Source organism: Macaca mulatta, chromosome 9 (genome assembly GCF_049350105.2).
Source record: "Macaca mulatta isolate MMU2019108-1 chromosome 9, T2T-MMU8v2.0, whole genome shotgun sequence".
In the NCBI taxonomy this organism is placed as follows: Eukaryota; Metazoa; Chordata; class Mammalia; order Primates; family Cercopithecidae; genus Macaca; species Macaca mulatta.
In genome coordinates this window covers 145,756,186-145,773,354 of record NC_133414.1, presented here as the reverse complement: position 1 = coordinate 145,773,354, position 17,169 = coordinate 145,756,186, and the positions used below count along the sequence as shown (strand labels likewise).

Below are 17,169 nucleotides of genomic sequence, written 5' to 3'. Positions count from 1 at the left end.
GGCGGGTGGGTGACTGGAGAAGGCCCAGCACATGGGGCTCTTTCTTTTCTATGCTGGGGTCATCTTTCTCGTCTCGTTTTCTCATAATTTGGTTCTATTATCTGAAGTTGAACAAATCACTTATTAAGCATTCAACAAAGATTTCTGAGCACCTAGTCGGTGCCACACGGTATTGCTGACTGGGAACAAACCAGGGAACAGCCAGAACCTTGCCGTCTTTGAACCTACATTCAAGTGTGGGAGACAGACCACTCCACCCAAAAAGAGGATAGCGAGGTGCAGGGCATGCTCATGAGAACTCTGAAGGGCAGAGGGCAGGGAGGTGCTGCTGGCAGGGGCTGTGTTCAGGCAGGGGAGGAGGAGAGGCAGGAGACAGGTCCCACGGAGCCTGCAGCCACCGAAAGATTGGGTCTCCTCCTGTGCGGTGGTCGGGGACCTGTGAGTGCTGAGGAGGATGAGGCCCATCTTCTCCAGAGTCCCGCTGGCCACTGTGTGGCCTGGGCATGGGTGGAGGGACAGGCATCTGTCTGAGGCTACAGCCACAGCAGCAGAGGCAAGAAGTGGTGCTGGATTAGTCAAGGGACCTGAGATGAGTGATTCAGCTGTAATGTATTTAAAAGGTTTCACCAGCCTCCGGTGAAAGGAAGAAAATAGTGACATATGGGTCAAAGGATACAAAGTAGCAAATGTGCAGGACAAAGAGGTTAAGCGATCCCTGTACAGCAGTAGGAATACAGTTAATAACAGTGCATTACACCCAGGAGTTGGAAGATCCAGTGTGCAGCAATAGGACTGCAGTTAATAACAGAGCATTGCACTCAGTACTTGGAAGGTCTAGAGTACAGCAATAGGATTACAGTTAATAACATTGCATTGCACTCGGGAGTTGGAGGATCCAGTGTACAGCAATAGGACTACACTTAATAACAGAGCACTGCACTCGGGAGTTGGAGGATCTCTTGTACAGCATGAGGACTACAGTTAATAACGGTGCATTGCTCTCAGGAGCTGGAAGTTCTAGTGTACATCAGTAGCACTACAGTTAATAACAATGCACTGAACTCAGGAGTTCGAAGATCCACTGCACAGCTTGAGGATGACAGTTAATAACAGTGCATTGCTCTCAGGAGTTTGGCTAAATGTGAAGCTTATATCTAATGCTTCCACAGAGGGGAAAAATGGGTAACTGTGATGTCATGGATATGTTAATTTGTTCTGCTTATAGTAATTATTTTACTACATATATCACGTTGTATACCTAAAACATACACGTTAAATTTTAAAAAGACAGAAAATAAAACGAGGAGGAAATCTCATGTCTAAAAATTAAATAGATAGCAGGTGGCAGAGCATGGACCCACAGGAGCTTTCCTTATTGTGAGAAGACTGGGGGTCCTGAGAAGGGGATGCTGCTTCCCCATTTCTTTCGCATTGAGCTCCTTTACATTAAGTCTCTAGGGCGGGGTCTTCTATGGGAAGCCCCAGACGGAGACAGAACCTTGGCAAAGGCATCCCCTAAGTCCAGGAGCTGCCAGGGAGACTGGACAATGGCTCAGTGAGCAGGCAGAGTGGCCGGACCAGGTTGAAGGTTTGGCAGGTGTTGAAAGAGAAGAATTTGTGGCCATTTAAGAAATCTACCACACCACCTCACACCATAAACATTAACACGTAAATGTGATATGGAAAGATTTAAAAACAGAAGAAAATACAGGAGGATATTTTTATTATGTAAAGATAGAGAAAATGCCTGAAGTAGAGCACAAACCAAAGTCATTAGCTATATTAAAATGGAATATTTTTATTAAATAAAATTGTAAGTGCCATTAAAATATAAGCCACATATAGGCTAAAGAGACTATAATTATATATATGAGACAATATAGGGGTAGGATATATAATTTATAATAATCTCCTGCAAATTCACAATGATAAAAAACTCAACACTAAACACACACCAAGATTTAAAAAGGTAACTCACATACCGTAAAACCTCCAAGACCAACAAACACAGGAAAACGTGTTCAACGGCACCACTCATCAGGGAAATGCAAGTAAAATAATAGCATAACATTCCTACTCAGAAAATGGCCCAAAACTTCAAGGTTTGTCAATAAAAAATAAGCATGGGAGAAGTGGGCTTATGACCCCCTGGTGGGCATTGACATAAAGGGCCTTTACCTATATTTGTAATAATTTGTTTCCTTGGAAAATCTGATATAAATTTGGCAAGTATTAAAATTTGATAAAGCTAGATGACAGGTACACAGGTATTTGTTATATTTATCTTATACTTGTCTTCACATGTGAAATAATTTACAATAAAATGTTTAAAACATTACAGAAAAAGAGCTAATGTCACGTGCAGTCATCCAGAGCATATTGTTAAAAGAATGAAGAAATTAAGTAGCATCCGTAGAATGACTGCATTTTTGAAATGATGACAATTAGTCATCTGCAAACCTAAATAGCAGAGGGTAAGCACCAAATGGGAGCTGCCTTTTAGTGCTGGGGTTTGGGAAACTTTTCAATTTTTCTTTTCCTTTTTGTAGTTTTTATTTCCTCCTTTCTTATTTCTGAATTTTTAAAGTTCAATTTGTGTTGCACTTTTAAAATTCTTACTTTTTTTCCAGAGTACAATTGCATTCATTGAAAGTCTGTACTGCACCAACCCTTTCTTCCATTCTCAGATTGCAGAGAAAAATGTGATGCTGGAAGTTTCACGTACAAACAAAACACAGGAAACAATTCTCATACAAAGGAAGCAGTTAAATCCTCACATTTATGTTTGAGGAGGATACCCCAAATAAAGGCAAAGCAGAGTCACTGTGTAGCTATAGACTTCAAAGAACAAAATGGGGTCAGTTAGGAAACCAATTTGAGATTAGAAAGATTTCACTGAGATTACTGTAGCAGGGTTTAATTAATTGAATTTGTGGATTTCTGAATTAAAATTGTAATCACATTTCAAGTCATATTAGAGCATTTAACTGGAAGCTTTTATTTCTTAACAAAGTCATATTCTATAAGTGTTAAGGGTCAGCACCTATCAATGTTCTCCTTTGATGCCTGTGCTGAGATAACAGAGTAAGAAAAGAAATTCTCCCTTGCACTCAAATATTGAGTGTCAACTTGACTGGATTGAAGGATGCAAAGTCTTGTCCCTGGGTGTGTCTGTGAGGGTGCTGCCAAAGGAGATTAACACTCGAGTCAGTGGACTGGGAGAGGCAGACCCAGCCTCAACCTGGGTGGTACCGTCTAATCAGCTGCTAATGTGATGAGAATAAAGTAGGCAGGAGAAGCTGAGAAGAGCAGACTTACTGAGTCTTCCGGCCTTCATCTTTTGCCCATGCTGGATGCTCCCTGCCCTCAAACATCAGACTCCAAGTTCTTCAGCTTTGGACTCTTGAACTCACACCAGTGGTTTGCCAGGGACTTTCGGGCCTTTGGCCACAGACTGAAGACTGCACTGTACTGTTGGGGTTTTGGGACTCGGACTGGCTTCCCTGCTCCTAAGTTTGCAGATGGCCTATTGTTGGACTTCACCTTGTGATCGTGTGAGTCAATTCTCCTAATAAACTCCCCTTCATATATACATCTATCCTACTGTTTCTGTCCCTTTAGAGAAACCTGACTAATACAAATTCCCCACCTCAATATGTTTCTGACACTGAAGTGATTGATCCTAGATTGAAGAGCTTTTCAGTAACATGAAACTTACATTACAATTTAATATTAAAAGAAACATATATTTAAAACCTCTCTCTGGCTAGGCATGGTGGCTCACACCTGTAATCCCAGTTCTTTGGGAGGCCGAGGTGGCGAGTTACCTGAGGTCAGGGGTTCGAGACCAGCCTGACCAACATGGTGAAGTGCTGTCTCTGCTAAAAATGCAAAAAATTAGCTGGGTGTGGTGGTGGGTGCCTGTAATCCCAACTATTTGGAAGGCTGAGGCAGGAGAATCGCTTGAACCCAGGACACGGAGGGAAGCAAGTCTGAGCCCCAAAACCCCAACAGTAGGGAAGCCGACAGTGCAGCCTTCAGTCTGTGGCCGAAGGCCTGAGAGTCCCTGGCAAACCACTGGTGTAAGTTCAAGAGTCCAAAAGCTGAAGAATTTGGAGTCTGATGTTTGAGGGCAGGAAGCATCCAGCACAGGAGAAAGACATAGGCCAGAAGACTCAGTAAGTCTGCTCTTTTAGCTTCTCCTGGAGAAAGCCAAGGTAGCACCACTGCACTCCACCCTGGGCAACAAGAGTGAAACTGTCTCCAAAACCAACCAAACAAACAAACAAACAAAAACCTCTCTCTGTGAGAATCACTTTAACAATTAAGGTATTCCATGACTTCATGTGCAGGTAGCATAATCATGTGATGATTTATTTATATTCTGGGAAAATATTTATTTTCAAATATTCATAGGCAAAGAAAGGAATAGGTTTGAGGAAAGCTGACCTCAAACCATTTGAAAACTTGTTTGAAATCGGAGGGATCAGGGCGACATCCTCACACTCATGAACGGGGAATGACACAGAGTTTGAAACGTGGTGGGATGCAGTTAAACCCAATGTTTCCAGGGCTGAAGTCTATATCCTTTCTGTCAACGAGAGGCTTCAAATTAAAATGCTGCAAAATGGCAGAAAACAATGGAAACAACTCCATGCGAGCCAGACCTTCTCCAACACACACTCGTTTTCCTAGAAGTAACAATGGTATTGATGAGACACTGAGGGAGTTTCAGAGACACGACGCTGTTAACAGTGAGACTAGGGGAAGCAGGGAGGGGGCTGTGGGCAAACGGCCATGACAAGGCAGGACTCACTCCTCTCTGTCTATTAAAAGAAGCACAGAATGTACTTGAGTGGAAGAATACCAGCGACACTGACTAATTCAGGGACCAGCCTTCATCAACCTCAATTATCCAGAGCTCAACTACAAAAACCGGTGTTAAGTTGGGAAGACAGTGTCTGCCCAGTAAAGAAGCCACCCCCAGTGCTCACCAGTGATGCCTACAGGAGGGAAATAGGGCCCTGTTAGAAGCTGGGGCCCCAGCATTGGGTGTGAAAAGTATGGAGTTGGTTGTGTGATCTTCCCACAACAATCCCTAAGATGAGGCCCTGGGAAGGACAAGTGCCTCAAAGAGAGTCACTGAGTCACATCCCAGGAAGGCTTTGATGCTTTCTGTGATGATTCTAGGTAACCAAAGCTTAGGTTTTGTTTAGTAGCTCTGGTTTACAATTAGGGAGAACTGGATAATATGGCTTTGAGAGCTTTTCACTAAGTCTTGTTAAAATAGGAACAGAATTTAGCAATGAATGATGTAAAATATCTAGTCTTTGGGGAAAAAATCCACCTACAACACTTCATTCCCAGGATTGCTGCTGAAAGATGTTATGTAACTTCCCTGAACAGGGAAGAGTACATGTGGGTCATGTTGTCAATAGAAACAGGACACACAGTGAGGTGTGGGGTGTCAGTGGGTGCCTGGGACGAGGGCAGAGCACACGTGGAGTGGACATGAGGAGTGTGGGCTGCTCCTCTAGGGAAGGTGCTGCCTCTGATCGTTCTCACCTGCGGAAAATGGCTTGAAATAGTCACTGTACTTGAACTTCCCACTTTCATCCAGGAAGTGTTCTGGCTTAAACTTTTCTGGATCAGGAAATTCTTGGTTGTCATACAAAACAGAGTCCAGAGTTGGCACTATGACCGTGCCCTGTAAGAAACAAAGACTTGTCTCAGTGAGTCATGTTAACAAAATGTGGGCTTTCACCTAGAAACCCCCAGTGACGAATGCTGTTTTGAATATTACGCAATAGAGGATAGTATATTTCCAGCTGAGGGAGTTGCTTAGTGAAGGATTAGATAGAAAGCAGTCAGGGGTCAGGTCTAAATGAAGATGAAAGCCCTAATCTTCTCATAGGATTAACCCCAAGGCTGGTTGTGATTGTTTGTTCCTGGCATTAGAATTCACTACAGTCCCAGACATTAACTGCTGAGGCATTTTCCAGATTTCCTACACCTCTCTGGTCACCCCTGCCAAAGGGAGGGGTCTTGGGGCCCCCATCCTGCTCCCTGGCATGAAGACGATTAGCTGATAGGATGGCGTTCATGCTGTGTGCTCCAGGCTCACGCTGGACCTTGGGGATGATGTATCCTCTGAAAATGGTGTCTCGGGTTGCTTCATGGGGTAGGTTGGAGGGCACTAGGGTGATGAACCGCTGAATCTCATGCACCACAGCATCCATGTAGGGCATCTCTTGCCTATCCTTGATGGCGGGGCTTCGGCTTGGCCCAATCACCCTGTCAATTTCTTCATGGAGCTTCTCTGCCAGGATATGAATGGGACAAATTTAAGGGATTGGTTCCTGGCCAGTTGGACACCCACCCATCATCCACCCATCTATTCAATCACCCTTTTACCATCTACTCATCTTCACATCCACCCACCCCTCCATCTATCCACCCCTCCATCCATCCATCCACCCTCCATTCATCCACCACCCACCCACCCACCCATTCATCCACCCACCCCACCCAGCCAACAAGCCATCCACCCATCCATCCAACCACCCACCTATCCATCCAACCACCCATCCATCCACCCTCCCATTCATCCACGTACCAGTCATTCATCCAACCATCTGCCCATCCACCTATTCATCCACCCTCCCATCCACTCCCCTACCCACCCAGAAGATACTTATGGAGCATTCTAAGCAGTACTTATGGTTCCCTAGGTCCTTTGAATTACTGGAAAATTCTCCAAAATGTTGGTGAGAGCTAAACTCTATGAGGTTATTTACAGGATGTTTGGCATCCATTATCTTAGTTGATGATGGCTTATTCAGTTCTTCTCTTCATGTCAAGAGTACAGAAAAATGAACATGTTTTGGACATTTCTTCTAGGAGGGAAATCTTTGCATTGGTAACTACCTGCGGCTGGTTTATTGCATGCTTCTGAGTATGAAGGGGGTTTACAGAACAGAATCAGACATGCAGGGTCTACTTCTTGAAGTCTGAAAGTCTCTGTCTTTCTGACAGAGGTAACAGATGCCTTGGGCAAGTTGCCTAGACTTCCCGTGTTTGGACTTTCCTATGGAACGTCATCATACATTGAGTGAAAAAAAAAACAAGCTGTGAAATTTTATGTACAGTACCCAGGTAAAATATTAAACACATACAGCAATAATATGAATGTTCTGCTGATAATTAATAACTGTTAAAGGTGCAAAGCCACACAGCAATTCTGGAACCATCTTGGGGGAAAGAGGTGGGGAGATGTGAGGAGGTGGACTTTGGCTGGCTCTGTAACACATTTTCTTTTTTTTTTTTTTTTTTTGAGATGGAGTCTTGCTCTGTCACCCTGGCTGAAGTGTAGTGGTACGATCTCGGCTCAATGCAAGCTCCACCTCTTGGGTTCACGCCATTCTCCTGCCTCAGCCTCCCAAGTAGCTGGGACTACAGGTGCCCGCCACCACGCCTGGCTAATTTTTTGTATTTTCAGTAGAGACGGGGTTTTACCGTGTTAGCCAGGATGGTCTCGATCTCCTAACCTAGTGATCCTCCTGCCTCAGCCTCCCAAAGTGCTGGGATTACAGGTGTGAGCCACTGTGCCTGGCCCTAACACGTTTTCTTTTTAAGAGTTCTGACGTAAGTATCACAAAATGTTAATAAATGTTAAGTTTGGCAATAGATATAGGCATGTCAATCATATTTATTTTCCTTTTGTCTATATTGGAACCTCCTCATAAGTAATAATTTAAAACATTTTTTGAGTCCATGGTTCCCCTAGTGCAGAGTAGTCAAAAGTTCTCTTATAATCGCTGCAGATCCATGCAATGATTCCTTCCCTAAAGTTTTGGCTCCTTGACCCTTCACATTTCCATGTGATTGAAAAAGCAAAGGCCAGGGATGGGGCATGGTGGCCACACCTGTAACCCCAGCACTTTGGGAGGCCAAGGCAGGAGGGTCACTTGAGCCCAGGAGTTCAAGACCAGCCTGCGAAACGTAGTGACACCCTGTCTCTACAAACAAAAATTTTTATTTTGGAGACAGAGTCTTGCTCTGTCACCAGGCTGGAGTGCAGTGGCGTGATCTCGACTCAGTGAAACCGGGGTTCAAGTGATTCTCCTGCCTCAGCCTCCCAATTAGCAGGGACTACAGGCGCATGCAACCACACCCGGCTACTTATTTTGTATTTTAGTAGAGACGGGATTTCACCACGTTGGCCAGGATGGTCTTGATCTCCTGACCTCATGATTGGCCCGTCTCAGCCTCCCAAAGTGTCAGGATTACAGGTGTGAGCCACCATGCCCAGCTAAAATATTTTTTAAAAATTTTTTAATCAGCTGGGTGTGGTGGTGCACACCTGTGGCCCAGTTACTTGGGAGGCTGAGGTGGGAGGATCACTTGAGCCCAAGAGGTAGAAGCTACAGTGAGCCATGACTGCATCACTGCACAGCCTGGGCAACAGAGTGAGAACCTGTCCCCTCAAAAAAGAAAAAAAAAAAAAAAAAGAGGAAGAAGAAGAACAAAGAACAAGAAAAGCCTAGGGTCTGACCCTGGATCTGTCACATGTCGACTTTCTTGGGGGAAATAACTTCATAGCCTGTAATTCCTGCTTTCAGGAACTGACAAGACTTAAGACCACAAGTGACCATTAGCAGCAGCTTTCTGAGGAGGGTGGCACACACCACTCTGGCTGTGAACTGCCTCGGGCAGAGGCTGCCCAGCCCTGTGTCCAGCCCAGTGAGAGGCAGGGGCTCTGGGCCCCTGGGCAGTCTCCAGCCAGGCTGCAGCTCCCTTTCCTGCCCTTTACTTGGAGCCAGCCCTGACTGGCCTGTTTGCATGCGGGTGCCCTCACATCACCTCTACTTGGCCCAGATGGGTGCTTCTCAGGGCACGACCCTCTGCCCACCTAGGCCCACACCCCTCACACCTCCTCCAGGCACCGAGTCCCAACTGCCCCAGGTGCCGCTGGGAGGAGACCTGGGGAAGGAATGACGAGGGTCCAGGGCAGCTGTAGCTGCTTCTTCCTGGACTTCCCTCCTCACATCTGCATTTGAGGAAGACGCCCCAGCAAGGACCCTCCCCTCCAGCTCCAACCTCCCCACCTGCTCTGCCTAGAAGACCAGGTCTTACTCGGGGGAACTGGGACATTATCTTCTCTGTCATAAACAGGTTATTTATGGAGCAGAATGCAGACCCTGCCACCTCTCTCCACTCTGGTGTTGGGATGTTTCCTGCAACCAGGGGCCTCTTCGTGGGGTATGGACCAACTAGTGTACAAGAGTACCAGGTGTCCAGCACAGACAGTAACATCTCCCCTCAAAGCAGTGCATCCAGCCATCTCACCACATCACCGTGAGGGTTAACAAAGAGCTTCAAACAGAAAGCTGCAGCCTAAAATGCGCAAGGCTGGCCATCCAGGGGGATTCATCCGCACGCACAGTGTCCCTCCAGTCACTTGCTTACCTTCGATCTCAGGGTATTTCATGAGAATCAGGAGCCCATATCTCAGAGTGGTGCTGGTGGTCTCTGTCCCCGCAAAGAACAGGTCGGCCACAGTCACGGTGATACCGTCCATTGTGTACAAGCGCTCTGCACTGTGCTTTTCCTGTGATGCCAGAGACAGACAGGAGAAGGGGCTGCTTGTCTCCTTTCAGCACAGAACCAGCCACCTCCCAGCTCCACAGGGACACAGGAGACAGTGTCCAAGAGGCTCTCCCAGCGGAACTGTGACTTGGAGCTGTGACAGACAGGGTCGTCTCCCCCGCACAGCCATGGAAACTGAGGCTCCCTGGAGACCTGCTGAGGGCAGGACAGGGCTCTGTCTCCCTCAACAGCATGAGGGCCACCCTGGGAGAGGCGACATCCCCCTGACCTTGGTCATAGCTCAGGCAGGAGCTAAACGGCTCCTGCTGACCCCTCCTGCTACAGGGCTAGTGTCTGCTGCCATGAGGGGCCAAACTGGTGGAGGAGATGCTCAGACAGTCCCGGGAAATCAGGGTGGGCTCCACATGTTGTTCTTGAGCCACAAGCCACAGGAAAGGACAAGACAAGGACACAAGAAGCTTCTCCAAGCTGGGAAGGAGGCAGGGGATCAGGGTCCTGAGCGGCTGCAGGTGGATGAAGCTGGGGAGGGCTGGAAGTCTTGCACCTGTGCACTTGGGGAGTACATGCCCACAAGGAAGGCTGAGGGCTTCTCCTCAGACAAAATGCAATTCTCAAAGTCTGTGGACTAGAAAGGGTTGAGCAGCGGGGCCTGGAGAGGGCTAAGGGGCCCACCCACACCACCCCAAAGCCCCAGGCCAGCTTGGCAGCCAGGCAGGCTGACTTGCGTCCAGTGGTCATGCTGAAGCCAAGAGTGTGTGTGTGAAACTAAGAGCGTGCTGCGCTGGAAGGCCTGGACACCAGCAAGTGCAGGTCACACTGTAAATCTGAAATCGTGCACTCTCTGCCCACCCCGGAGAGCCCACATCATGGGAGGGTCGAGCCTACCTTCTCCATTTCCACAAGCAGGCAGTCGGTGAGATCCCGGGGGCAGTTGGGGTCCAGAGATTGAAGGTGCTCCTTCACCCTTTCAGACACATACTCTTATTTCAGCCACATTTTTTATGAATTTTCTATGGCTTCCAGGCAAGTAGTGTAATAAGCTAGGGAAATTATTGTAAAGCTAGAGAGGGAAAATATGTTTTACTATTTCTTTCTGGATGCAACATAATTGTTTGTGTTGGACCAACAACTTTCTCCAAACCTGAATTTGTGACTGTAATCACAGTTTATTTGGAATATTTTGGGTCAACAGTGTCCTTCTTGGGCACCATTCTCCTCAGCAGTGCACACTGCACAGCAAATATGCACACACAGGTCAATACGCATCCTGACATTAGGAAAGGGGGTGCGTAGGGCCCCAGAGATGACTCTGGGAGTAATATTTGGGCTGTCTAATCAAACACCCCTTGAAGCTATGTTATTTGGCTTTTGCAGGCCTGTCTATCACATATAACCTGAATTTTCCTTCTTTTTCTAATGTAAACTATACAGTTGATGATTGATGAAAGAGGAAAGTGGCTTCACCTGGAGCCAGGGAGTGCTGAGCAGCTGGAAGTTCTCATTAAACAAATACAACAGTCTCACAAACTTCTCATCATTGTAGTCAAAATGCTTGCGGAAGAGGATGTCGGCTATGACGTTGCAGCCGATGAGGAAGGTGGGGTCGAAAGGCTGGCCTAGAAACAGGCAGTCGGGGCAATCAGAAGATGGGCACAAGGAGACTCCTCCACCGGCTCAGTCACCCGCTGAGGTTCACCAAGGCCTGTGAGAAGGTGCCCTGATAACTGGCGATTTACAAAAGATAGTGAATGTCTGAACCTGTTTGAGTTTCCTTTGCTTTTCAACAGTATCTAGGATACAAGTCACATGTTTAATGGCCACCCTTGCTCCCTGAACTGTGTAGCTGGAAACTAGAGTTCTAAAACACAGTATCTGTGGACTCACGTGACCCTCTCCTTGTCCGTAGGTCCCTGTGGTTCAGATGCAGTCTAGGAGTCCCAGCCAGGGCTCCCTGCTCCCCTGGTCTGCATGAGGACTGGGCCCTGCAGCAGATACGCACCTTGGGTCTTCCTGAGCGCTTCCAGCAGGAAGTGGGCCTCCCTCTGGATCCGGCTCTCGTTGCCCTGTTTCCCCAACCCATAGTTCTGGAGGGTGGTCAGGGAAAACCGCCGGATGTCCTTCCAGGTAGGTCTGTTATTGAAAATAATTCCTAAGGCAGAGGGGACAAGAGAGGGTTATTCCAAGTACCCATTCTGGGGAGAAGCGGGCTAGAGAGGGCCTGGGAGAGCACAGCAGGGTTTGCAGGGGTGTAAACAAGTGACAGAGGGGACAGAGGGACAGAGAGACAGAGGGACGTCCCAGCCTGGGAGCTGCCAGCACCAGCCACTGGTCAGGTTTTGGGGAGGAGCCTTTCTGGGGCCCTCAGTCTGCACTGTGGTTTCTTCATCACATGTAGCCTCTCCTGGGTGCTCTTCTTCATGCTGTCAATTTGCCTTCTTTCTTTTTCCTTTCTGCTGAGTCTTCCCCATGCTACATAAAACCACATATGGCCGCTCCAAAACAACGCCCACCTCTTTCCTGTCTATCAACAACATCCTTGAAAAGCCATTCTGTTCTCACAGATTTTGAACCCTCATACCACACACACCTCAACTTGCAGCTTTCCGACTCCACAGCAAGTTTCTTCAGTAAAATCTGACAGGTCACACAAGTCCCTGACTGTGGAAAGCATCAGAGCTGGGAGAACCAAGAACTGTCCCTTCTGCGCCCTTCTGAGCTGCCAAGACCTGCCCTGCCCTGTCTCTCCTCCCAAGAGTTGCCTGCTGGATCCTCCTGGGAGTATGAACACATTTGGAATCAACATATCTAAAGCTAAACTTTTTATTATTTGAAACTGTTCACTTATTCCCACCCTTATCTCAACTAACTACAAACCTTTTTATTTTCCCCCAGATAGGAATCTTGAAATTATCCCTGTTTCCCTGCACACTCCCAGCCACAGCTCATTTACACCTCAGGGGCCCCTTCCCCCTCTCTCCCTCGCTCTCTGTCTTCCTCTTATCCATCATCACTTCCTGGATAAATACATTTGGGTACCTCCCGCATAAAAGACATTCTGCCAGCTCTGGGCATTCTGCAGTAAACAAGGGTCATGTCCTACGCAGCTTCATTAGCTGATTGACCACTGACCACTCCTAGGAGGCGCCTGCAGGGCACTCAGAAAGTGCCTGGCAAAGCTGTGCTCACGTGCTCCAGAAGCAAGGCTGTCCGGCCTGAGAGGAGCGGGGCCACATGAGATAAGGTGGGTGGGGCAGGGGTGCAGCTGGACTGAGGGCTTCATCTCATCCTGAAAGGTGTGGAGGAAGGACTGAGGAGACAGGTGGGGCAGGGGGCAGACGTGGTCATGTTGAGTGGAGGGCACCCCGAGATGACCCATTTAGACAGCATTCAACAGGTTAAAAATCTAGATTGGGAACGAAGCTTTCTCCGTTTTATGAACTTTTTCTGAAAGGATGTGTGCAGTTCCCTTGACACGTTGTCACACAGACTGTGCTCAGTTTTGTGCTAATGAGGAATATTTCCATCATTGTCCCTCAACGGCCAGGTGCAGCCCATGCCCAGGGCTCTGCTACTTTTCCGCCAGTCTGAGCCCTGTGCGTCATGTGAAAATGAAGCTTTAGAGCCCCCAGGCAGAGGCAGCAAAGTCCCCTTGGGCCCGATCTGTGTTGATGTGAGTTCGGCTCCCCGCCCTGCTGCCTAAGACTGTGCCTTGGACCCGTGGGTGGCAGATAAGGGCTCCCCGGAACCAGAACTGAGCTCCTCAACCACAGAACCCCAGGGCCTCCTCCAGTAATGCTCCTCCTGTGTTAACGACAAGGTCTGAGATGGTTAATTTTGTTTTTGGCAACCCCAGAGAAGCAAAACAAACCCACAATGTAAAAGAAGGAAAACCAAATGCCACTAATGGTGATACAACCACCCCGTTGCCCGCTTCCGGAGACAAGGTTCTGGACGCGGTTCTGGCCCAGGAGCCTGAGCTGGAGCCGGACCCCGCCCTCCGCCATCCCGCGCCCCGCAGAGCGCACGCCAGGAGCGCGAACACCAGCGCCTGCTCTGTGCTGACGGCCTTCTTTATCAGTTCGTTTAATTTTCAGATTTGTTGGCCCATTCAATGTTCACAATTTTCAGGAATGTAGACTGGACAACTAAATAGGGCAAGAGCGTGAGCTCACCATGTAAAAATCCCACACGCATGCCAAAGGTTTTCTGGAGCCTCGTCATCAAAGTTGACTCAGGAGGAACTAGAGGCTTCCATGTGGGACACGTGTTATTTCTAATCTACTTTGAAACCGAGGGGCAGGGAGGGAGGAAGGAGAAAGCAGCAGCAGGCCGGGTCTGCAAGCAGGAAGAGGGGAGCCGGCCGGCAGCCCCGCCTCGCTGGGGTCTGAAGCCAGGAGGCTGGGAGAATGCTCAGATAAAGACGAGCCAGACCTCCAGACCCCAACCTTCCTCTCCCTAGAGAGACAACAGGCCGCTTTCTGGATTTGCTGAACTCGGGGCTCTGGAGACAGGAAATGTGGAGGAGACAGCAGAGGTGAGGCTGGGAGATGGAATTTCAGTGGGTCTCTTCCCCCTTCCCGGTCTCAGGACATCCCCCCAGCGGGACATCAGAGTCTCCCTCTCTGGAGGTCACCAGCTGCAGCTGAGCAAAGCCCCGAGGCGCGCAGTGTCCGCAGCTTCCGACGCCTCAGCGTGGGTGAGGGGACCTCGGTGGACGAAGCCACCTGTGCCCAGGCGGTTGAACACGAGGCGAAAGCGCTCCCAGGAGGAGCCTGCGGGCCCAGAGGCGGAGCGGTGGGGGTGCGGGAGGCGACTCCTGCTCAGAAGCAGCCCCGCCCATCCCTGTGAACTCGCCCCGTCGCTGAGAGGCCGGACTCCTGGGCGACTCAGTGCGCCTCCAGCCGCAGGAAACGCGCGGGGGCCATCGCCCGAATCCCGATATCATCCTTCGGATGCTGTTACTGTAACATTCCTGTTAGTTTAGTATTTGGTCATCGCCAAAGTGGCTGGCGCCCGTAACTGTCCCGGGGCGTGGTATGCGCCCCCCGCCCCGTGCCACGGACGCGGACTCACCCCTGTCCCTGTGCGCGTGGAACGCGGGGATGTCGCCTCTGCCCGAGAACTCGTCCTTGTGGTCCAGCAGCACTTCCCTCACCGCCTTGTAGCCGTGCACAACCACCACGCGCCGCGAGCCCACGTACAGCGTGAACACCGGCCCGAAGCGCTGGGCCAGCTGCGGAGACCCGAGGCTGGAAGTCAGGCCCGCGGCCCGGCGAGGAGGTGCGGGGCTCTAAGCCACACCCCTGCCAGGCGGGTATTGCTGTTGCTCTAGAGAACCCAGAGGGACGTGGGGAAAGGCTGCCTTTGTCCAGCCCGAGGTGGGGGAGACCCTCCCCACAAGACGCTGCTGCCTCTGCAGGGCGCGCGGGGGGCTCCAGCTGCCCCGCACCCCACCCGCCTGGATTCGGGCAACTCCGCGGACTCCGGCTCAACTCCCTTCCCTAAGGCGCGCCCACCAACCGCCCAGTTGCCTGCTTCTGGAGTCGAGGTTCTGGACCCGGTTCCGGCGCGGGAGCCCGAGCTTGAGCCGGCGCCCCCCGCCCGCCGCCAGCCGGCGCCCCGCAGAGCGCACGCCCAAGAGCGCGAACACCCGCGCCTGCTCCATGCTGAGGGCGTTCTTTATCAGTTCATTTAACGTTTAGATTTGTTGGCCCATTCAGTGTTCACAACAGTCGTAGGCGGCAGGTATTGGTGTCACAGGGGCTGGCCCAACACTTCACGTTTCATCTCCTGCTTTGGCAAACACAGGCTGACGCCCAGCGGGTGCGCATCTGGCCGCCAGCGCGGTTATCCCGGCCTCGCAGCAGCCCGGCCTCGCCGGCCTCCCCATCATCAGCCCCAGGACGAGGCACCGGCGGGGGCCTCCAGGGCCTGGCACGCGGGCTCCGGGCTCCAGCTGCACCGCAAGCGACACATTTTGAGTGTCGCTCCAAGATGCTATCAATTCCGTTAACTCACAACAGGCTGGTATTGAACAACCACAATTTGTCTGCAAAGCAGTTGAATACACACATACCAGATCCAATTCCTGAGTTATTCTCCCTCAAATCAACACTATTTCTCTTACCCGGGTGAAGGACTTGGGAATATTCTTCAATTCCAACTGGAAGAGGTTCCCGATGATGGGAAGTGGGAAAGGGCCTGGGGGCAGATTCCAGCTGCTGTGCACCTGCCTCCAGATGGACACCAGCAGGAGGACGGCCACCCACACCAACAGGGCCACGCTGACTCCGGGGGCAGACATGGTGCCGCTGGGGTCCCGCTGCCAGCCTGGGAGGACAATCCTGTGGAAACGCAGGGCTTTTTATAATGTGTTTCGAGCAGGAGGGTGACCCACCAACCGACGCCCTCTTCCCTCTCGTGTAGCCCAAGTTATTAGTTTATTATTAGCTGCTGTTGGCCATCGTTTGGAAGGCTGATTCCCGCAGTGGTGGCCCCCAGGGGTTCAAGCCAGTGACCAGGTGAGGGCGGAGCTGGGCCATGTCAACACCCTGGTTGCTAGCACCTGACAGTGTGCGAGTAAACACATCCAGGGACATGTTGCCAACCCATAGTTAAGAACGTGGGGTGAGGGACTGTCCTGCCCTTTGGACAAAGGGGAACTCCAGCCGTATTCCCATGAATTTGTTTGGAGTAGGGTTTAATGTAATACAAGATCAACCACATGCCAGCCACCTCTAGACAGGGTACCGGCCCTCCTGGTGCAACAGCCTCTTGATGTCTGATGAGGAGGTTTGTCTGAGTAGCCCCCAATAGTACCTGAATCACCCACCTGCCACATGAGTGGGGCCAGAAGGAAAATTCAACATTGGAATTCTATTCCACTTTCCCAAATTCACTGGAAAATTCCATGAAAGAAAAATAAAAGGAAAGAAATAATGGACCAATTCTGTGAAAGTTAATCTCTGTTTTTATTTTTTAGAAAGTTATATATTCTGGCTGTAGAAAATCAAGAAAAAATTATTCTTTGGAATTATTACAAATTTAAATTCTTAAAAAATTACATTAGGGTTTTATTGGATTTGTTTTACATTAGGGTAAATTTGGAAGATGGTTTATTTTATTTTTTTTTTTTTATTTTTTTTTTTTTTGAGACGGAGTCTCGCTCTGCCGCCCAGGCTGGAGTGCAGTGGCCGGATCTCAGCTCACTGCAAGCTCCACCTCCCGGGTTCACGCCATTCTCCTGCCTCAGCCTCCCGAGTAGCTGGGACTACAGGCGCTGCCACCTCGCCCGGCTAGTTTTTTGTATTTTTTAAAGTAGAGACGGGGTTTCACCGTGTCAGCCAGGATGGTCTCGATCTCCTGACCTCGTGATCCGCCCGTCTCGGCCTCCCAAAGTGCTGGGATTACAGGCTTGAGCCACCGCGCCCTGCCTGGAAGATGGTTTTAAAGATATCTTGTCTTTGTTGATCCCGGGACACAGTAGAGCTCAACATTGACTAGTTTCTTCTTTCATGTATTTATTATTTTCTTCATACAGGCCCTCTTCCACCTTCTATG

The 17,169-nt window shown here is 49.6% G+C and overlaps 1 protein-coding gene across 1 annotated transcript; it reads right to left on the bottom strand.

Annotated features, from left to right (window-relative positions):
• Positions 1–4,347: 4,347 nt before the first annotated feature.
• CYP2E1 (cytochrome P450 family 2 subfamily E member 1) lies at positions 4,348–15,944 on the bottom strand. Its single transcript, XM_028842696.2, is given in 10 exon segments — positions 4,348–4,691; positions 5,566–5,707; positions 6,132–6,319; positions 9,469–9,610; positions 10,495–10,591; positions 10,593–10,669; positions 11,074–11,225; positions 11,609–11,758; positions 14,683–14,842; positions 15,737–15,944. Coding segments are annotated over 10 exon segments (1,470 nt in total). The 5' UTR covers positions 15,914–15,944; the 3' UTR covers positions 4,348–4,506.
• Between the last annotated feature and the right edge of the window lie 1,225 nt (positions 15,945–17,169).